Source organism: Peromyscus leucopus, chromosome 6 (genome assembly GCF_004664715.2).
Source record: "Peromyscus leucopus breed LL Stock chromosome 6, UCI_PerLeu_2.1, whole genome shotgun sequence".
NCBI lineage: Eukaryota > Metazoa > Chordata > Mammalia > Rodentia > Cricetidae > Peromyscus > Peromyscus leucopus.
Window position 1 is genome coordinate 67,209,430 of NC_051068.1, and position 21,876 is coordinate 67,231,305.

Consider the following 21,876-nt stretch of genomic DNA (forward strand, 5'->3'; position numbering starts at 1 on the left):
TCCTCAATTAAGGTTCCCTCCTCTCAGATGACTACAGCTTCCGAGCTGACACACAAGGAGCCAGCACACACCAACACACATGAAATTAATTAGGAGCTGTCTTGGGTAGGGTTATCATTTGTGTAATGAAACACCATGATCAAAAACAACCTGGGGAGGAAAGGGTTTATTAGGCTTTGCTCTTCTGCACGGTAGTCCACCACTGAAGGAAGCCAGGGCAGGACCTCAAGCAGGGCAGGGACCTGGAGGCAGGAGCTGATGCAGAGGCCGTGGAGGAGGGCTGCTGACTGCCTTGCTTCCCATGGCTTCTCAGCCTGCTTTCTTACAGGCCACCAGCCCAGGGAAGGTGCCACCTCTAAGAGACTGGGATCTCTCCTGTCAATCACTAATTAAGAAAATGCTCTACAGCCCAATCTTTTTTGTTTGGCTGGTTGGTTTTGGTTTTGGTTTTTTGAGACAGGGTTTCTCTGTGTAACAGCCCTAGCTGTCCTGGAACTCGCTCTGTAGACCAGGTTGGCCTTGAACTCTCAGAGATCTGCCTGCCTCTGCCTCCTGAGGGCTGGATTTAAAGGCGTGCGCCACCATTGCCCAGCAAGTAAGCTGTGTTGGGCCCAACGTCTTTTTTTGTTTTGTTTTTTAAGACAGGGTTTCTCTGTGTAACAATCCTGGCTGTCCAGGAACTTGCTTTGTAGCCCAAGCTGGCCTCGAACTCAGAGATCTGCCTGCCTCTGCCTCCCAAATGCTGGGATTAAAGATGTGTGCCACCACTGCCTGGCCTTTTTTTTTTTTTTTTAAGATTTATTTTATTCATAAGAGTGCTTTGCCTGCACATGTCTGTCTGGGCACTACATGCATGCCTGGTGCCTGAGAAAGGGATGAGCCTCCATGTGGATGCTGGGAACCAAACCCAGGTCCTTTGCAAGAACAAATGCTCTTAACCACTGAGCCAACTCTCCAGCCCCTCCCATCCTGCCTTCATGTGGCTTCTGGGGGCTCAAACTTAGGTCATGTGGCCTTCACAAGTGATTTACCACAGAGCCATTGGACTGGCTCTTGTTTTTTGAGACAGCATATGTAGCCCACACTATCCTTGAACTCTCTGTCTTCTTACCTCAGCCTCCCAAGCCAGGATTCCAGGTGTGCACCCCCACACCTGGGAAATCAGCGTATCTGAGTACAGTGTCCTCCTTGTTCCTCCAGTACCCGGCACTTGGCAGGTGTTCCCTGAGTATCGACTGACAACATGGAAAACGGAAGGGCCAGGCCAGCCTTTCCCGTCCTTTGGTACAGTAATGTCTGCCCCAGGTTCTTTCCCTGTCTGCCTTCTACTCCAAGCATCTCCGTTAGGTGATAGCGAAAACGTACCAAGAGTTTGCACACTTTCAGACAGAGCCTCGATCCACAGCCTAGTCTGCCCTCGATCTGCAGCGTCTCCCTGACTCCTCCCCACCGAGGGCTGGCATTACAGGTACATGCCACCACACCTGGCGAGGGCCGACATAATGCAACTAACATCTGCAGGGGCGCACAGGAGGGATGCTTGCCTAGGATCTAGCCTGCCCTAGTACCAGCTAGAGGACCAGGGTGCGGTAAAGTCCCCTGGGCGATGAGAAAGCCCCCTCCCTGGCCCCTGAGAAGCCCCTTCGATTGTCCTGCCCATAACCTCTGACCTTTCTGCTCTCCTGACACAGGGTGCTGTGGTCAGGTGGAGCCCAGGCCCCACCCGGGAACTTATTTTTAAACGAATAAAATCTCAAAGGGTCAGGAAGGAACCCAGTTATATTGAAACACAGTTAACAGACGTTTACATTTTTGGTATGTAATATATATGTTTCTTTATTAACATGTTAAAAACAAGGAAAGTCTAACAACTAGGATCATTTCAAAGTAGTGGCGCATAAATAATATTCTGAGATATAAAGCAGTCTGAAAACATCTGGGATTTCTGTTGGCTACAAAGTCACAGGTGCTGTTAACGCTATCGTGGCCTGACGCCCATCCAGTACATAAGGGAAGTGCTAAATTTGTCACAGGTGAGTGAAAAGAAAGGTGTAATTGTTCTCCTATCTAGGTTCACAAGTCCCCTGAAATCCTTGGACCCAGCCAAAAGCCTGCCTATAGCATAGAGAACTCCAGCCTGAGTCTGATCTCCCATCCATGAGCCCTGGGAAACGGGTCCTCAAGTCATATTCTCTGTGGGAAAGCTGAGCCTAGAAAGGTTGAGGAATCTGCCCAGAGTCACCCAGGCTCAACTCGAAGCTCTCTCCACACAGAGCTGGACTCTAGAGCCAGGCACCCCATGGACTCTGGCCTAGAATGCCCTCCTCACCCAGGACCTGAGCCCTATAGGGTTCAGCCCGTGAAACAGGGTGACATGGCCCCTTGAAACCACACACACTCAGTTATTTTTATCTCCAGTTTATTTTTTTTAGACTAAGAGCAGAGTATGAAAGTCACAGCAAAGCACTTGAAAAAGGCCCGGGATGGGTGGGGACCACAGGGCGGGCAGGGCAAGGTCCTAGGAGTTGGTTCCCAGCTCAGAGCGGGAAGGGACGGGGCATTGTTGTTACGGTCTCCAAAAGTGTCTGTGCGTTGCATAGGTCCTGTCTTCACAGAAGACAAAAGAGGGGCCAGGGGGGTCCCGAGGGGGCCTAACCTGGTGGGGAGGGGTCTGAATCTGGAAGGAGGAGTCAAGAAAGGTCAAGGTTAAGGAAGGGAAGGGACTCTGTCTGTCTGTACATTATATATAGAGATATAGTGTCTGTACATGCCTGTCTGGCACCCCAATGCCCACCCCTGTCCACTGCCTGCTCCCCCCAGGGGTGTCTATTTGTAAACTTGGATTCAATCCAAACCACAGTCCTCTGTGTGGGAGTGGGAGGAGGAGGACATGCTTATTGCTGTAAACAGGGGAAGAGGGAGCCTGAGGCTCCGCCCCTCACCCATCTAGTCCCCTCCCCGTGTTCTGCCCCCCCCCCAGAGAGAGTGACAGGGGGCACCTCCCAGGCTTCGTTTGTTCTCTCTGGGGCATATGTGCCTCTTGGAGGACAAAGAGGGAGGGGCACCGAGGGTCGGGGAAAGGTACCAGGGGGCAGGGAGTCCAGAGCACTGCCTTTTAAAGCCCCCAGGTTTGGTACCAAACATTACCGAAGCCACAGGCCGCCTGGGACCCGCGGCTGTCCCTGTGACTGATCCGCTACAGTGCCTGTCCTGGAGAGAGTGGGCAAAGAGGCAGGCACAGATAGATAGATGTACAGTGCAGACCCCACTCCCAACCATGGGGAGAAGGATGTAGGCCCGACAGCCGACTCCCTGCTCCTCCTTTTCAGCCCCGCCCCCACCTCTCTCTGCCATAGGAAGGGGCAGGGCTAGGAGGCCAAGAGTGTCATAAGGAAGAAGGCGATGCCCACGGCCAGAGGCAGGTGTTCCCGCTTGGGGCTGGTCCCGCTGATGCTCTTCTCAAGCTTGGGCACCTGGGGACTCTCGCCCTCAAAGTCTTCTGTGGAAAGATGAATAGACAGACTGGTCAGGGCTGGGCTGTGCGCTGGGGCCGGGGGCACGCGGCGGCGGCGGCAGCAGCAGCAGTGGAGCCAGGGAGGTGACCACCCCTAGGGGCGGGAGGGGCAGGAAGAAGGGCTCTGGTCCCAAGAGAAGGCATGCAGCGGGGAAAAAAAAAAGCAGGCACCGGGAAGGGGGCTGCGGTTCCAGCAGTGGCCACCAGAGGGCGCTGCGCAGACTCACCCAACACGTTGATCTTCACATTGGGGCCCATGGTGAACTGGGGGAGAGTGGGGACCGGCTTCTCCCCGGAGTGCGATGCTGCGGGGTGGGGTGCGGGTGGGGAGAGAGGAGGGGAAAGTCAGGGCCAGGACCCCCTCCCCCTGCTACAGCTGGGGAAGCTAATCCCGGTCGCCTGTGCCCTCTGCCCCCATCCCCGGGAAGCCAAGGGAGCCCCAAAGCGGGGAGGCTAGGATGCAGACGTGGCTGCAAGCCGACGACGCTACTCACTGGAGGCGCAGCAGACGAACACCTTCATCCTCAGACACTTCCAGTGCAGGTTGTGAGTGGGCGTGGCTGGGGAGGAGACTGGGCCTGAGTTGCGTTCACTCACTGGGTGCCCTGCAGACCTGACGCCTCGACTCTCATCCCCCCCCCCTCCAAATCACCCGCATCCGGCTCTGTCCTGGAGTAACTGCTCCATCCTTTGGACACTGGTCACCATGGCTCTTATAGCCAGCCCAACCCAGAACGCCCTCCCCCCGGGTCACAGAAATGCTCTGAGGCCCAAATCTGGAGCTGTCACCAACCCGCGTCCCCCCCACCCTCCCAAGCCTCACAACCCCTCCGAGAGCCTTATCCTTGGTGTCCACCAACCACACCGGCCGGCCGATGATCCCCGGGACCCTACCCTGTCACCCCAGAGACCGAGGAGCCGGCACTCACAGATATAGTAGTATTCTTGGCCGGCGTGGAATTCATATCCCAGCGAGAAGGCGCTGTAGCGCTGGAACTTCTCGGAGAACTTGATGGGGCTGTGCGAGGCGTGCTGCCGGTTGCATTCCCAGCGCTTGGAGCCTTGGCTCGCGTTGCAAGTGCGGTAGCCGCTCAGGTTCACCATGTACAGCACGTACTGCTCCGCCCCGCCGCCGGGCCCGGAGCTGTTGTAGTGCGGACAGTAGATATCCAGATAGTCGTTCACGTTCACCTGCACCGTGTAGCCCTCTCGCCGCAGGCTGGGGACAAAGGAAGCGGGTCAGAGAAGAAACCCCAACGCTCTAAGGTTTTTTTTCCCTGTCACCACTTCGCAGACCTTCATTAGGACATTTTAGTTCATACAGGTGGTGTATTTTGATCATCAAAATAATAAGAATTCACTCCCCCAGAGTCTTGGCTTCTCCTACATTTTTTTTTTCCCTCGGCCCCTCTCTGTCCCCTTTACTGTGTCCTCGCCTTTTTGGCCTGTCCTTCTCCTGGTGGCCACCAGAGGGCAGCAAAGGCACAGGGAAGCCTGGCCTACCTCCTAAGGAGGAGAGGGAGAGGGGCGGAGGAAAGAAGGAACCTGGCTCCGGTTGCCACAGAAACAGCGCAGGCCCCAACGACTCCCAGACCCAGGCCCGGATTTCCTCAGTCCATTCCCCACAATTCACCAGCCCCGAGGAATGGAAGCGCAGGGTGGAAGTAGAGAGCCCCCTTCCTTGGAGCACCAGCGCTCTCTCCCATCCATTCTCCCAGAATGCCTTCTTGCTGCTGCAGGTCCACCCCCCAGGCCAGTCCGACAGGACTTGCCCTCGTACACGCGTGTATGGCGGCTTCATGCACATACATGCACAAGTTCCATGGCACAAACACAAAAATGTCCACCGCCCACTCCTGGGCGGCAGATACTCGGAAAAGCTAGATTGCATGGGTGCTGGGCCTATGCCGGCATTAGCTGGCCCCAACGATCTCAGGGCTCCCCGCTGAATTCCCCACATGGTTCTGAGTCCCATTTGCCTCCACCCCGAGGCCATGGACTATGAAGTCCCCAATAACCTGACACAGATCCCGGAGCTGAAGAGTTCAGCATCAAGGCCCTCCCTGTGATCACCCCAAGATTACTGCCTCGTTACATACTTCCTTCCTCCACGTAGATGCCACTGCACTGCGCTCACACACACACACACACACACACACACACACACACACACCATGATAATGCTAGACTACTAATAAGAGCACAGGCCTAGACAAGGTGACTGTGTCTGTCACTCTCCAGAGGAGCCTCTGGGACAGAGAAGCAGATACTGGGTCCCCAGGAACCCCCACCTGCCTGTTAGCCCCCATCTGAGGGCTGGTCTGAACATCCTGGGTGATAGCACAGAATGGTGTGGGGGACCACAGAGACACCTCAGTGCAGGAGTGTGGCGGAGTGGGTAGACGTTTCCCTTAACGTCCTCAGGGCAAGCGTGCGTACATGTTGGCAGTGATGTGGGAGGTCAGTGGGCACAAGAAACATGGCTTATACCTGGTGGGATGACAAACCACTGAGTCCCTAGTCCCTGGGAACTCCCCGAGGGAAGGAACTGGCTGTCTGTGTCACCAGGCAGGCACTACCCAGTTCCACAATCAACAATCAGATACATCAGGGAGATGCACTCGGAGGCTTCTTCCCGGGACAAGGCCTCGAGGGTCCTCCCTGACATCCCCCAACCTCACTGGATTGTGTTGCCCCCTCCCCAGGACGGGCAAGGAGGCAGATGGGTAACAACAGCTGGTGTTTGGGCTCTCTCTCTCCAGTAAGAACAGGCACGGTCCTCTTGAGTCATCAGGAATGCCACCAGTCCCACTTGGTTCCCATGGGAGTGATGGGTCATTCGGGCCCCTCCCTGTCCCTGGCACTCAGGTGGGCAGGAGTCTCGACGGGCGGGCGCTGAGAGCAGGAAAACGGGTTAGGCGAGGCCTGGCTGCTCCCAGCCACCACCCATGCGTTGTATGTCCATCCCAATCCCATAGCCTCCTGTGTCTTTCCTAAGGTCCTGGGGAAGGGGCTGCCAGCCAGCACAGAGTGCCAGGCCTAGACCAGCCCCAGAGCTACCCTGGAGCCCTGTTCCCTCGGCCTCACGCATGTATGCAGCCTGATTTTGATGCCAGCCCCTCCCCGTGGCTGCCCCCCTGGAAGCCACACACCCCATTACAGCAGGGAGCAGGCCAACTCCAGAGATGTTCCTACAGGTGGTACCTCAGTTTCCTCAAGAGGGTGGACTGAGCATAGAAAGTGGTTGCTGCGTGACGACAAGAAGCCACCTCTTACCTATCCCTGTGATTGGTGGCAGAGAAGCCTCAGAAATGCCCCCTCAATCTGGCTATGTGAGTCAAAACCTGATGGCGAGTTAGCTGTGTCCATTGGTATCTGGTGGGGTAGAGAGCAGAAGGCTGGGTGCCAGGAATCCCAAACCATGACTCCTAGGAGACCCGACCTGTCTGTTAGGCACAACCTCTTTAATTGAATCTGTCATCCTACTTAACCCAGCAGTGAAAGGGAGGTGCACAGAGGCCGCAGCGGAGCTTTCGAAGCTAACCACGCCTCCGGGGTTACCCCCCTCCCGCGCCCCGCGGAGGGTGGGCCAGCATCTGGGGACTGGGTTGTGCCCCGCTCCTTCAGGGGGTTCTCCATCCTTCCCTCCATTCTATTCCCTCGTTGCTTCCCACTTCTCTTGCAGAGAGAGGTCTTCGCCGCTCTTCTACAGGGATTACCCCCTTAAGCCTGTTACTTCGTCCCTCCCGACCTGCAACACCCGTGGGTGCATCTCCCGACTCTTCTCACTTCTACAGCGCCCTGGCTTCTTCCCAGGCCCGAGGAACTCAGCCTTCAGTGTCCGCGGGGGGACAGGACGGGAGGTGGGGGAGCGGGGAAGGAGCAAACGTCTCCCCCTGGGGCAATTAAGGGCAGGTAAACAGGGTGTCTAACAAGACCTGGGAGAAGGGAAAGGCTCCCGAGAGACCCTGAACTTGTTAAACCCCTATCCTCGGCCTTAGAAGCCAAGATGCAGAGTTAAGGGAGTGGAGGGAAGGAAAAAAAAATGCAGAGACTAGGTTCTTTCCCTCTGGTGCGCGCCCCCGAGGCTGCGCGCCGCCCGCTCCAGCAGGCGAGGCCCAACCACGTGTGCGCGGCGTGGAGTCCGCGCGCCGGGGCTGGGGCGGGGGGTGGGCAGCGGCGGAGGGATCGCTCCCCGGGCGGCGCGTGCACACCGACACCCCCGCGCCCCGCCAGCTCGGGTCTGGTGGCTGGCGAAGCAGCGCGCCGCCGGGGTCACCCCCGCCCCTCGACCCTGCGACAGTAGCGACAGTAGCGGCGGCGGCGGCGAAGGTTTATTGATCTGCAGCGGCGGAGAAGAGCGAGGACCCGCCGAAAGCGAGCCACACAAGAGATGGCAAGACTCTGCCATATCCAGAGGGGAGGCGAACACACGGCCGGATTCGCCCGAGAGGGGAAAGGGAGGGAGCCGCAGCGAGGCAGGGGAAGCCAGAAACAGGGAGAGGGAGGGAAGGAAGGAGAACCAAGCGAGACTTGGGGGAAAGAAGAAAAAAACACGGCAGAGACTCCGCATCCGATCCACAGAGGCCCACAGCAGAGAAGAAGACAGCGTGGAAAAGAAGAGACGTCGGCACACACATGGACGAACACAGACCACCGCGGACGTAGTAGAGGTCTCAATAAATATTTGTTGAATGAAGGTGTGAATGAAAGCGATCGGCAGCGGCAACGCTTCCCGGATAGGTAGGGAGATGACGAGAAAAAAAAGATGCTCTCGAGGAGAGGACCAACACCTTCGTCTAGTTCCAAGAGCGAAGCTCTGGCCAGGGGGGGGATGATATACATGTTGGGCCCTCAACTCCGCCCCGTCCAGTCCCCGGCTCAGGAGACCCCCCGACTTCACACTCGCATCCCCTCTCCCCTCCAATACGGTCGCTCCCACCGCGTCCTAGTTTCTGGGCCAGGTTAGGAAAAGGTCTCGCCTTGTTCCCAGGGACGAACTCAAGGGGCCGGCCACCCGCCCCAGGTCTGTCCACCGAGGCTGCTGCAGGTCTGTCAAAAAGAGGTGACTGCACGTGTCCCGCCAGCACCCTCCCACGTGACCCCGAGGGGCGGGGTCGCGGACCCTCCCCCACGTGACCCCGAGGGGGCAGAGACCCTCTCTGCACGTGACGGGAGGTGGGGAGCCAGGAGCCGGGGTCACGTGACGGCAGGAAAAGGGGGGGGGCCCGGCCTGGGAGCCTGTGGCTCGGCCCGGCCCCGCCCCCAGCTCCCCGGCCCTCTCCACTCCCGGCTCTGGAGCACGTCGCTCTCACGATTTATGGGGCCGCGGATGCCGCAGTGAGAGAGCCGGGGAGCCCGGGCGCAGCGGCTGGCAACAAAGGCCCGGGGAAGCGGGGCGGGGGCGGCGGCGGCCTCCCGGCCCAGGCTGCGCCGCCTCCTAGCTCCGTCGGTCCCCGCCGGGGGTCCGGGAGCCGAGAGGGCGACGGGAGGCTCTGGGAAGCCGGCTCCCCCAGCCCGTTCCCGAGCTTTCACCTGCGCCCAGGTGTCTGCGGGGGAGGGGAGCCCGAGCCACGCTCCCCTCCAGGCTGTTCCCACACCCACTCGGCTCGGGCATCCACGACCAGGGGGTTCCCCCAAGGGTGGCGGGGAACCCGGGGTCTCTCACCTGCGAGCTCACCGCCGCCCCGGGCCAGACTGTAGCGGGGCGGGGGTCGGACGTGTGAATCTCAGAGTCGGGGTGGGGGGGGGGGAGAATGAGCTAGATATAGCAGGGTAGTCAGCGAGCACTCAGCGCCCCCCGGGGAGGTTGGAGTCCCGCTCCGGGGGGGAGGGGCTGCAACCCCACCCCCGAGGTTTCCATGGGAAGCAAAAGGGGGGCGTCATTAGCTCATCCCCCACCCCCAGTCTGACACTCTGGGCGCGAGGAGGAAGAGGGGGGAGGCGCAGAGCCCTAAACAACAAAGAGCGGAGCAGCCAGCAGGAGCCCCTCCCCCGGAAGGTTGGGGGTCGTGGTCGAGGCCCTTCAGGTCCCCTCCCCTGGGGTCTCACCATTTGTTCCCTAGTCGGCCTCCAGGGCGGGGAGTCAGAGGCAAAGCTGCCGCCACCGCCCGGGCAGGTGTGACAGTGATCCCCGTGTCCCCAGGGATCCCCCCGCCCCCTACCAACACCACCGAGGTGGCCAGAGTGATCTACGCGACAGCTCGGCCGGCCGGGAGAAGAAGACAAGGGCAGCCAGGACTGTGCAGAATGACGGCCCGGTCCCGCAGCCGGCACCGGGCCGCCGCGCCACACACCGGAGGAAACCACACGGCCGCCCTGACACCCGCCCAGACCGCGGCGGCGCCAAGAGCCACCCCAGCCCAGACAAGCCTGGCCGCGCGGACACCGACCGCAGCCCCCTCCCCGACCCGCCGCCCGCTCCCACCCCTAGACGGCCGCCGACGCAGACACACAAATCACACACAGACACACGCACACTGACAGCCGCGCACGCCCGTTCACACTCGGTGCCATCCGCCGTCCCTAGCCTCAGCGTGTGTGTGTGTGTGTGTGTGTGTGTGCGTGTGGTGTGTGTGTGTGTGTGTGTGTGTGTGCGTGTGGTGTGTGTGTGTGGTGTGTGCGTGTGTGTGTGACACGCCGACATCTCTGCCTTCTTCTCTCTCACCAGTACCCTGCGTTCCCAGGGCCCCCCAACTCCGCGACCTGCCCCGGCTCACCCCAGTAGGGTTTTAGCCACACAACCAGAGCAACCCATTCCCCTTCGTTCTGGGGAGGTGGCGAATCGGACTCCCTGCCTTAAGGCCGAACCCCACTTTAAAGAGCAAGAGTCTTAGCAGGCAAAACCCCATCAACGTTTCTAGGCTGAAAACAGGTCATCCTTGGGCTCCCAAATGCAGCGGCCTATCCCCAGCACACCGGTACCCCCAGACTTCAGCCTAGCCAAAACGAGTGTGGATGGTGTGTGGGGGGGACTACGGGACAGGGAACACTAATCCAAAGGCTAGTGTGCAAAGAAACCAAGATGGGGTTGGGGCCCCCCAACAGCCTCCTCCGCACGGCCAGAGCGCTCCTCACTATGCCCCAACAGCTTCTCTCAGACACCCCCTAGTTTCACAGACGCCCACATAGTGCGTCCCCTCTCCCCTCGCCTCTCGGCACCCAGCCTGTCTCCCAGGACTGCCGCCAGGTTCCCCCTAGGACTTCTAGGGCCCACCAGCTCCCCCATCACTGACGCGGGACGCACGGGCTCTCCGGGTCCCCGACTCACTGCTGGTTGGAGCTGTTCCAATACACCGCATGCCGGTTTCCCAGCGCGCCCCCAGGCCCCTGGGCCAGCAGCGGCAGCAGCGGCACGGGCACGAGCAGCAGCAGCAGCAGCAGCGGAGCCGCCGCCATCCCCGGAGCCGCCGCCGCCGCCGCCCCCCGACTGAGCCCCGCGCTCCCGGCTTCTCGGCTTCCCAGCTCCCTGCTGCCGCCGCTGCCAGCCCCCAACCTTAGCCACGCCCACAATCCTTCCCTCCGCCCTCCCGGGCGCGCCCCCGAGGCCCCGCCCCTGGCGCGCTCACGCCGGGCTCCGCCCCACTTGAGCCCAGAGCGCGCCGCGCGTGGGCGACGGGAACGGTGTTGCCCCTCTAGGAACAAACGCGCCTCTCCTCTCTCCTAGGTGATTTGCTGCAGCGGCTTTGCGTCTTTTGCTCCCCCCAGGCCGGAGCTCCCAGAAGGATCTGGGAGCCCAAGACCGGGATGCGCAGCTTGTGTCGGTCCACACCTTTCTCCGTGGACTGTGGGAGTGTGGGGGAGCGAAGGGCTACCTCTGAATAAGCAGGACTAGACCCACATCTGAACGAAGTTGGACCTCTGTTTCCCCTAAGCCCTTCCCATGTGCACAAGGAGTCAAATGGACACGTGATGGGGAAGCCCTCCGGTGGTACCCAGGAGCTAACAGCTGGCTGCCTGAAGGCCCTCAGCTGAGCACGAGGGCTTGTTTGTCTTGGAGCCAAGGCAGAGAATGTCATCTTCTGGGGGGCTGAGCACAGTAGCTCACTCCTTTAATGCTGGCACTCTGGAGGCAGAGCAAATCAGATCTCTGTGAGTTCGAGGCCAGCTACATAGGTCTGTATAGGGCTACATAGAGAGACCTTGTTCTTAAAACACGGCCTACTCTGGTAATTCCAGGGCAAAGGTGTTGGTGTTGGTGATGGGTCAAGGTAGGAGGCGTTTGGAGCCAAGCAGGAATGGAGTGATGTTGGCAGGCCCACAAAGGGCCACTGACTGTCTCCAATCCCCTCGGCACGGTGACGTCCTCAGGCACGCTCATTCCTGCTCCCATAGATGCTTTCTCTAAGGACAGAGAGCGGCTTGAGTTCCCGCACTCACCACAGCCATTGTCTTAGTGGGGACATCCGAGCACAAACATGACATACACACAGTGACGCAGAAAAGAAAAGGCGTGCAAACCCAGGGACAGGGAACATGGGAACATAGACACTTGCCACACAGATTGATACACACCAGGTGCTACCATAACCAGGTAAGAGGCCGGTAGAAAACAGTCCTATAGATACACACACACACACACACACACACACACACACACACACACTTCTCCCTAGCAAACTGGCCTATTCCTCTCACAAAGGGTCCAGAATCCGACCTATCTCCTCTCTCTTCTAGAAGCCCATTCCAAAAGGCAAAGCAGAACCAGGCCTGACTGGGTTCTCAGGACCCTGGCAGCTATGCCCAGGGAGGCAGGTGCGATGCTGTTTTGTTGTGCTTCCAAAGGCAGGGCAGATGTCTGCACCCTCCGTCTGTTGACCTTTGGTAGTACAAGGCCTTGACCACAAGCCTGCCTTGGGTGTGAGGTTGGGGGAGGGGCACTGCACCCACAGTAGGCTCTATGCCTCCCTGCTGCTAGGCAAGAGTGGGTGCACCTCTCCACTCCAGGGAGATATCTTCTCTCTTCTTGGGAGCCAGAAAATAAATGAGGTCCCTTGGGATGGGAGGGAGGGACTTGGCAAACAGTTCTCTCTTCATTCCCAAAGGGGTTTTCTTCACCCCAATAATGCTAACCTGCATACTCCAGGGACCACAGGTTCCAGCCCCTGCCCCTCCAGGGCATGCCTCTGATTCACAGACGTAAGCTTCTCTCTGTAGGGCAGAGTAGTCAGAGAGCCTGTCCATTCCATATGCACAGGATGGATTGGTCCAGGACTTTGAATTCCATTTTTGAAAACTTGACTCCTGTTTCTAGATTCTGGGTTCCAAGCTGGGAATGTACTTCTTGGTAGAGCATGTGTATGAGACCCTAGGTTCAATCCCCATTATGGTCAAAATAAATGAACACTAAAACCTGGCTTTTATTTAAAGATTTGGGTGACTTGGGTCCCATACTCTAGAGCCCAGATGCTCCTCTTTAGAATGTACTCCTCCTCCTTCTCCTCCAATAATCATTGAGTATCATAGTACGAGAGGTGGCTCAGAGGTTAGGAGCATCTCTTACTCTTCCAGAGGACCCACGTTTGATTCCCAGCACCCACATCAGATTGTTCACAAAGTCCTGCAACTCCAGTTCCAGTGGATCTCCACCTTCTGCACTCACATGTGCAGATACCCACACCCACATGATTAAAAATAAACAAGAAAAAGGGGAGCCTTTGCCTTTGAACCGGGGACTCTCTCTGTTTAAGCCCGGGTTTAAGATCATCTTTCTCTCTCTGGCCAAAATCTGACTTTCAGACACTGTATGGGGCCTGTGTCCGTGGGATCTGGTCCTCGGGTACCCAGGCTTCTGTTTATGGGGCTGCTGGCTGATTTGGGCCTTCATGTGGTTCACAAAAGCACCCCTCTATGCAGATTCTGTCTCTAGAGAGCAGCCCTTGGCAAGTGGTGTCTTCGTGCAAAAGCAGAGGGTTTACGTGTCTCCATCTTAGCAGGGAATGTGAGCTAATGGCAGCCTCTTCTGGCCCTTTGTACAGAATATGCAGTGTGTATGAACCTCCAACTATAATACGTTCAAGAGCCTTAGGGGAACTGAGAGCCCATTTATTTATTTATTTATTTATTTATTCATTCATTCATTCATTCATTCATTCATTCATTTAATTGAGACAGAGTCTCTCTCTATATATATATCCCTGGCTGCCCTGGAACTCACTGGATAGACCAGGCTGGCCTCAAACGCCTGCCTCTTCCTCCAGTGCTGGGATTAAAGGCAGTGCCACTAAGCCTGGCTGGGACTGGGATTCTTGAAGGACTAAGCCTATGTATATGAGATCTGAGCTGCTGTCCGTGCCTAGGACCTGTGGCATCTGGGTCAGAAGAAGTCCTCTGTCAGTGGGGCCTTTGTTTACATCTGTGGCTCCCATCATTCTTGACTGGCTTGCAGGAGGAGCGGGTTATCTGTCTGGCACTGCCATTCAGTAGGCCTGTGCATACATCACTGAATACAGCACGGAGCAGACACAGGAAGGTACGCAAAGCAATCCTTACCCTGCTGCAGAGGATGTGTCCTCAGTGTCCCTCTGTCTCATTCTTTTTTTTTCAGAGCTGAGGACCAAACCTAGGGCAAGCGCTCTACCACTGAGCTAAATCCCCAGGCCCCGCCCCCCCTTTTTTTTTGGTTTTTCAAAACAAGGTTTCTCTGGGTAGTTGGGTTTTTTTTTTTTTTTTTTTTTTTTTTTTTTCTGACAGTTTCTCTGTGTAGCTTTGCGCTTTCTACTCACTTGTAGTATTGAATCAAGATCGCTGCTTGTATTAAAGCGTGCCAGATGCATAAGATCTACTTATTATGTATTCAGTGTTCTGCCTGCATATATGGCTGCAGGCCAGAAGAGGGCACCAGATCTCACTACAGATGGTTGTGAGTCACCATGTGGTTGCTGGGAATTGAACTCAGGACCCCTGGAAGAGCAGTCAGTGCTCTTAACCTCTGAGCCATCTCTCCAGCCCCTCTCTGTGTAGTTTTGGTGCCTGTCCTGGAACTCGCTCTGTAGACCAGGCTGGTTTCGAACTCACAGAGATCCACCTAGCTCTGTCTCCTGAGTGCTGGGATTAAAGGCGTGCGCCACCACTGCCGGCCCCTCTGTCTCATTCTTTTAAAGTGTGCTTGGGAGCTGAAGAGAGGGCTCAGCAGTTAAGAGCACTGGCTGTTCTTCCAGAGGTCCCGAGTTCAATTCCCAGCAACCACATGGTGGCTCACAACCATGTATAATAAGGTTTGGTGCCCTCTTCTGGCATGTATACATATAAATAAATAAATCTTAAATAAAATAAAATAAAATAAAAAATAAGAGTGTGCTTGGGGCTGAGGAGATGGCTCAGTAGTTAAGAATATACTTTTTACCCTTGCAAAAGACCTGGGTTCGATTCCCAGCACCCATATGGCAGCTTGCAGCTACCTCTAATTCCAGTTCCATGGGATCCTACCCCCTCTTCTGGCTTCTTCAGGCACCAGGTATAAATATGGTACATAGACATACATGTAGGCAAAACACCTATACACATAAAATTATGAAATAAAAAAGGTTTTGTTCTGTGTATCCTGCATAATGGGCGTTAACAGTTTAGATGCAAGAATGTAGAATGTTCTGTAGCGAACTTCTGCCCTCTGGGGTTCTCCCATTGTGCTGTAAGCCTGTATTTAAGACCTCCTCCCTCCTTCAATAAACAGCATTTGTCAAAAAATAAAATTAAAAAAAAAATAAATAAAAAATTAAAATAAAAAAAGTAGGAGGGAGGAAAAGATTATTAACAAACTCCTTCCTTAGCTGGTTTCATTGAATTCATCCTGGGGAGAGTGGGTCACAGTTTAATTCAATAAAATTTACTGAGAATTTTATTTAAAAAAAAAAAAAAACACCAAAAAAAAAAGGGTTTTGTTTGTTTGTTTGAGACAGGAGTCTCACTATGTAGCCCTGGCTGTCCTAGAACGCCCTATGAAGACAAGGCTGGCCTTGAACTCACAGAGCTCCACCAACTTCTGCCTTCTGAGTGCTGGGATTAAAGGCGTGTACCAACATGCCCAGCATTATTTTTAACTAAGTCCGGTGTACTGGAGTCTCTAACCACAGCACTTAGGAGGTAGAGGTAAGGAAAAGCAAAAGTTGAAGATCATCGTCCCCTACAAAATGCGTCGGAGGCCAACCTGGGCTAAATGAGACCTTGTCTGAAAGTAATAATAATAATGATAAAGCTGCCTGAGACTAATAAAACCCTTGGTTTCATCTCCCACAGTAGGTCACAGACTTAAGTGTGAAGCTCTGAAACATCAGGCCTGACTCTAAGCTGCTGTTGGCGGAACTGGAGTTTTCTCCATGGGCCTGGTCCTCTCTCTGGACCTCAGGCCTTTTCTCATGTGGAGAAGGCTTTGCCTTCTAGTCCCACTGGCCTTGGGGCCGGCTGCCATGATCTCCCCAGGAGCACTGAGCCCAGACTCCCTGAGAATCCTGACAAGGTGCTCCATTCTCCCCATCCCTAGGGTCCAGGGCATCAGGAAGCTGAGCAGGTCTGAGGCACGGGGAGCACTCAGGGTATGTAGCCCAAGGCAACTCCCAGGACATAGGGTAGCAGCCACAGAGCTGAGGTTAGTTCAATAAATCATGGAGGCTAGGGCCTGGGGGAGGGGAAGGCTGGGAGGGGAGGGGGCTGGATAAATAATTCATTAAACAAATAAACAAGGAGCCTGTGAGAGCGAAGCTCGGGCATGGTGTGAGCAGAGGCAGCCGCCGCCAGCTCCTGACATGAAATATTCACAGGCTCTGCACCTTCCACAGGGTCATGAGTGTTCCGCTGCGTAAGTACCATAGACACCTGGGTGCTATGGGGTGGGGCCAGGTGTGTGCATTGGCCTTCTGACTTCTGAGTGTGTGTCCACATGGCCCTCTGGTGTGCTGGACCACCTGAGGTGACATGAAGGTGACATATGACTGACACATGGGATAAAAAAAAATAGGAATGACGGCAGGAAACATAGTACCCCCAATTTTGTCTAGGATACAAAAAATTAGGGTGCAATGCTTGGTTGATGGGGTCAAAGTATAATAATCTCAATTTCTACACATGCCCTGATCCTCTACTGGGCCTGGGAAGCCAAGGGAGCCTCTAGTAGGTGGCATCTCTGGGGTGTGACATTAGAAGTGTATGTACCTCTGGTGGTACTGGAGGAAACCCTGGGAAAGAGGAGGCAGGTACAGTGTCAGTGTGAGCCTACTACTCAGTGGCTTGCCTGTCACTTAGCTTCCCTGGACTGCTTTTCTCTCCAGCGGGACTAATAATACCCTCCCTGCTTGAGAAGTTGCTCCTTGCAAAGATCAAGATCCATCTACACTCTCTGGGAAGCACTTAGCACAGTCTTTAGGGCCCAAGAGATGTTTGATTAATGGAGGCTTCATCAGAATCCTTATTAAGAGGTTACCTCCTTGCTCTGCCCACCTAGACCAGCCCAGAAACCCTTCCCACTTGCTTCCCCTGATTTTCAGAGCTTGCCTGATAACCATCACAGAGAGAAAGGTGAACTAGGCCTTGGAGAGTGGGAAAAGATTAAATAGGCTGAAGGAAGGGAGAGTCACATTTTTTAAAGAAGTATTAGCACATACCTTTAATCCCAGCATTTAGGAGGAGGCAGAGGCAGGTAGATCTCTGTGAGTTCAAGGGTAGCCAGGGAGTACCAAGTGGTTAAATAAATAAATAAATAAGAAATCTCCTGCCTTCAAACTGTGGGAGAAGGCGCTCTTGACCTTCTCAGACCCCACAGCTGCTTCTTAATCTCAAACTCTTCCTAGGTCTGGTGCTCACCAAAGCTTTGATTTCTAGAAGGTGGCTGTGAGGCAACACAAAGACCTGGTGTAGAGAGGTCTTTGAGCTGGGTACCACTACCCAGACCCCATTTCCACTGTCAGAGTTTGGGCCCCCATCCTCTGCCCAACAATCAAGGGCATCCCTGGCAATGAAGTCTATGCCTGGGCAAAGACCAGAGTGGGTGGGGAGACCCGAGCTGCAGAGAGCCTCGTCGAGAGTCAGGGTGGAGTAGCTGGCAGCCTCTTAGCAAGCCCTAGCATTCCCCAGCTCTCTCCTGTCCCCTGGAAAGGATCCGCTCCCCAGGGAGAGAGCCAGCAGACAGGTCTGAGCTGGCCTGCTCTTTTACACACCAGAACCGGTGGGGGAGGGGACCTGGGCTCCTCGTGGAGAGTGGTGGCTGTGACACCGTGTCACTGGGAAGTCCCACCGACCGAGTGGCCTGCCCTGCCTACGAGTACCTACAGCCTGGAACCCAGCCCTCGGTCTCCCTTGGCCAGACAGCGGCTGTTTTAGAAGCTAGTCTCTGGCTCCCTGATGCAAAGATAATGTCTGCCCACCTTTTCCCAAGGAGCCAACATCGGTTCTCCTCTTCTCTCCCCTGGGCTGTGCAGGTTGAGGCCAATCTGCACAGGAGCTTTGCAGCATTGATCTGTAATCAAACCACAATATGAGTTCAGGAGAAGAGATCAAGAGATCCAGATCTCTCTCTCTCTCTCTCTCATGCACACACACACACACACACACACACACACACACACACACGCACACACACACACTCACACACGAAGTATACCGTGAAGCTCTACCAACAGTCCTTAAAGTACATCTCCACATGGACCTTTACTATGTCAAAACACATGAACATCACTAATTGTGCGCATCTCCCTGCCACCAATTTTGCTCTCCACAACCAAAGCCTTCTCTCAGAGCCCATTCTCCCCTGCGTTCCCAACCGTTTGTATGGGGCTCTCTGTATTAATGCTTGCACTTGGCAGCATACTTAGTTAATGGACGGGTTGTCTCTGAGGAATTCTTTCTTTCTTTTTTTGAGACAAGGTTTCTTTCTATAGGTTTCTCACTCTATAGGCACCAGGCTGACCTCGAACTCAGGCATGTTCTCTAAGATTCTTAAGAGAAAGGTTCTTGTCTCATGCAAGTATGTGTACTCAGCACCCAAATGAGCTTGACATTTAGTTAGCAGAGGTGTTTAATCAGTGATTGTAAATTCATGAGAGAAAAAATGCATTGAACGGTGTCACCGTTCCTAGAATCCCTTGAGAGTCCACGTGAGTCCTAGAGAGCCCTGGACTCCAGGGAGAGATACCCTGAGCGTGGCTCCTGCCTGTGTCCAGGCGCCCTTATCTCCCTGTCTGTCTTTCCTTACAGCCTGTCCTTTTCTCCCTTTATCGCTGGGAGACCATGAACGTCAGCTCCACATGCGTGGCAGCCAGGAGGCAAGGCAAGGGTTAAATGACACCTCATTAGTGTTTAATTGAGGGAAGGAAGCTTCCCTGGCACCAGACAGGTGGGCAAGCCTGCTCCTTGCTGGAACCAGGCATCTCTAGTTCCAGCCTCTCACCAGGCATGTGGGTGATTTGGCCCTGGAGACCTTCAACCCAGCCGGGGCACCTCCCCCCACTACCAGCTTTGCCAATTTAGTCTCCAGGCAGTGCCGACCGGCACTCCCCATCTGTCACCAACATCTAGAGGAGAGGCACACTCCTTATTCTTTCTCCTTTAGCTAGTCTTTGCCACTTCCCACCCCCAGGAGCCTCTGGAGAGTGGGAGGAGGGGTGTGGAGCATGGAATTGGACAGTGGAGGAATACAGAGCCACCAAGGGATAGATTGCAGATACAGACAAGTGACAGAGACAGGGAGGTGGAAATGTCTGCCCAATTTGACCTTAAATGAACAGAATGCAAATGAGATGCAGACGATATGCAGATGAACACCAGGATCTCAAAACTGACATCCCCCATGGCAGCAGCAGCTCCGCACCCAAGGCACCATGGCGGTGGCGAATAACCCCTACCTAAACTCTCTGGCTGCAGTGACACTGACCTGTGCTTTGAGTGAAAAAAGGAATTTTAAGGGAGACAAGCGCTTGGCTGGGTGAAGGCTACAGAACCCGGGATGTTGAACTCCTCTCCAGCTTCCTCATGGCATTTCCCAGCACCGTCTTAACGCAGCAGCTATGGGCGATGGGTCGCAGCCGCTGGAGCAAGGACCACTCTCAAGGTTATGCTTGGACGCACCGTCGGTTGCTATGGGGACTTTCGTTTCCAGGCCTGAACCAATGCAGATTGCCACTGATGACCTCATGCCCCAGGTTCAGGGATTCTATTGGCTATCCGGAAGCCAGAGTGCTCACTTTTCAACTGCGTCACTGCGGGGATCCCCCGACGACCCTAGCCAGTGTGGCTAACTAAAAGAATGGCAGCCAAGCTCACAGAGCGCTGAATGAATGAATGAATGAATGAATATGGAAAATCAAGAAGAGAGAGAGGAGAGAAGAGAGAGAGAAAGAGAGAGAGAAAGAGAGAGAGAAGAGAGAGAGAGAGAAAGAGAGAGAGAGGAAAAGTCAAATTAGGGATTTGAAAGGCAATTTGCAAAGTGATAAGTGTGGAGCAGAAATCCAGGCAAGAGATTCTCTCAAGCCTGGGGGACAGAGATGAAGTTTTCGCATCTGTCCCGCTGAGACTAGGGTTGGTTTAGTAAATTGAGGGCCCCACCCTCAGCCGTCTAGCGCCGCGGAATTTAGGGGAGACCGGTGACGCCCCAAACTTGCAGGTCTGCTTAACCTCTTGGAACTGTGCCCCTGAACACGCCGCAGAGACTTCTCGTGGGTAGGGCCAGGCTCCGGAGGGCCGCCCAAAGCCTTCGGCCTCTGTTTGGCCCTAAGAGCAAGACTCCATCAGAGCTTTCTCCCAGAGAGTACCTGGGCCGACCACCCGCATCCGTGCAGGGCCCACGCTGTGAGGAAGGGAACAGAAAAGTGGGGGGATGGCTTGGCCTGGAGGCCTACGGCCTGAGGGCGCTAGTTTGCAGCCCCACGAAGTCCAGCTCCTGTGCCCACCCCAGCATCCGCCCTTGTCCCTGCGAAGGCCTGGGCTGTCTGCAAATGCCCGAGTCTGTATAACGTGCGGTCTGAGACTGAGACCATGTGTCTGAACTCGAGAAGAGCCAACTAGGTCCTGGTCCCTTTTGCACAAGGTCCCTTTTGCACTGCCAGCCAGAGCTCCTGCTGGGTCCACAAAGAGGTGTAGGAAACCTCGGAGGAGCTGGGTAAGAACCCCGCATTTCTGAATCCGGGGCAGAGGCCGCTACACAGTTGCCCCGGACTTGCCCTGCTTATGATTTCTCTGACGAAGGACCGAGGTAACTGTATCTTTGGTTTCCATGGCAACACATAGACGCCCTCCAGGAAGATGGCAGCGTTGGAACTCCAACGCTGGACCGAAAGCCTCCCTCAGCCCACAGCTCCTCCCACCGTTCTTAGCTCGCCTTTTCTTCCACACATAAACATCCTTTTAATTGCTAAAGATCAAAGCTTAGGGTCAGGACCCTAACCCATACACCAATAACGCGGCACTTTCTGAAACTGGCCTCGAATAAAGAGATGATTAACTCAAAATCTGCTCTGCCTGCAGCCACGCTCCTTAACCCTGGGCCTTAGCCAGAGCCACAGGATCACCACGAACTGTGAGCGCCCACAGTCGTGTGACAAGACAGGTCCCCGTCCCCTTCCAGAGAGGAACCGATCGGTCCCAGGCGTGCGTGCGAGGAGGAGCCGGGGAAGGCCTCGCCGTCCCCAGCACCTTGGTGCTCCCCCCTCAAGCCCCCGCCCCATAATGTTCACACGCTGCCTCTCGCTGCCGCAGCCGGGGCGGGCTAATCAGCACAACATCCACCTATCGATCGCGGGCTGCGTGCCAGGCCGGCGGGCACCCCGCCAGAGGAGCCTGCGGGGCACCAGGGAGGGCAGAGCGCAGCTACAGGGGAAGGGGTGCTCCCCCTCCTGCATCCACCTAGGGCACAGTTCAGAAAGGGGGGCCTTGCGGGGTTAGGGGGTGCCGGTCTTCTCTGAGAGAGGAAGCGACGGTATCGAACCAAGGGCGAAGGAGCCCTCTCTCCTGAGCTCCGCCTCCTCCTTATAAAAGCTCAGAACAAAGAGGCCGCTGGGGAAGAAGGGCTTTGATCCGACCCCACCTTCCCGGTTCTAGGCCAGGCACCGCCCAGAGTGCCCTTGGGGAGGGGGAGGGCCGCCAGGCTAGCTGCGACGACGCCGGCATTCTGAAACCCAGGTGCTTCTCTGTTTCCTCTGGGTTTTACCCCAGCGCCCGCCCGCCCGAGGAGGAGGCCCTGCCAGGGCGGGACGTCAGCAGCATCTGCCACCTAGCACAGGAAGATGGCTGGGGAGGTGCGAGAGGGTGCCAAGCTCCACAGCTGCTGCTGGCACCTATCCCAAACTGCCCAGAAGGGTGCCCACTGATGTCTGGCATGGACGGCCTGGGCACAGCTGGCATGGAGGTCAGAGCGGAGGCCCCAGGGAGTTCAGGTGTCA

The 21,876-nt window shown here is 55.7% G+C and overlaps 1 protein-coding gene across 4 annotated transcripts; it reads right to left on the reverse strand.

Moving 5' to 3' along the window:
- Positions 1 to 1,820: 1,820 nt before the first annotated feature.
- Positions 1,821 to 17,960, reverse strand: Efna3 (ephrin A3). Of its 4 annotated transcripts, none has more exons than XM_037206784.1 (5): positions 17,869 to 17,960; positions 4,444 to 4,733; positions 4,009 to 4,074; positions 3,742 to 3,819; positions 1,821 to 3,499 (listed from the first exon to the last, which is right to left on the reverse strand). In XM_037206784.1, exons 2-5 carry the CDS (start codon positions 4,616 to 4,618, stop codon positions 3,369 to 3,371), a joined length of 450 nt encoding a protein of 149 aa, XP_037062679.1. In that variant the 5' UTR covers positions 4,619 to 4,733; positions 17,869 to 17,960; the 3' UTR covers positions 1,821 to 3,368. The 4 variants fall into 4 exon arrangements, with proteins under 4 accessions (XP_037062679.1, XP_028746686.1, XP_037062678.1 ...); XM_028890853.2 differs by lacking the exon at positions 17,869 to 17,960 and adding an exon at positions 10,785 to 11,012; XM_037206783.1 differs by lacking the exon at positions 17,869 to 17,960 and adding an exon at positions 6,791 to 7,519.
- Positions 17,961 to 21,876: the final 3,916 nt, after the last annotated feature.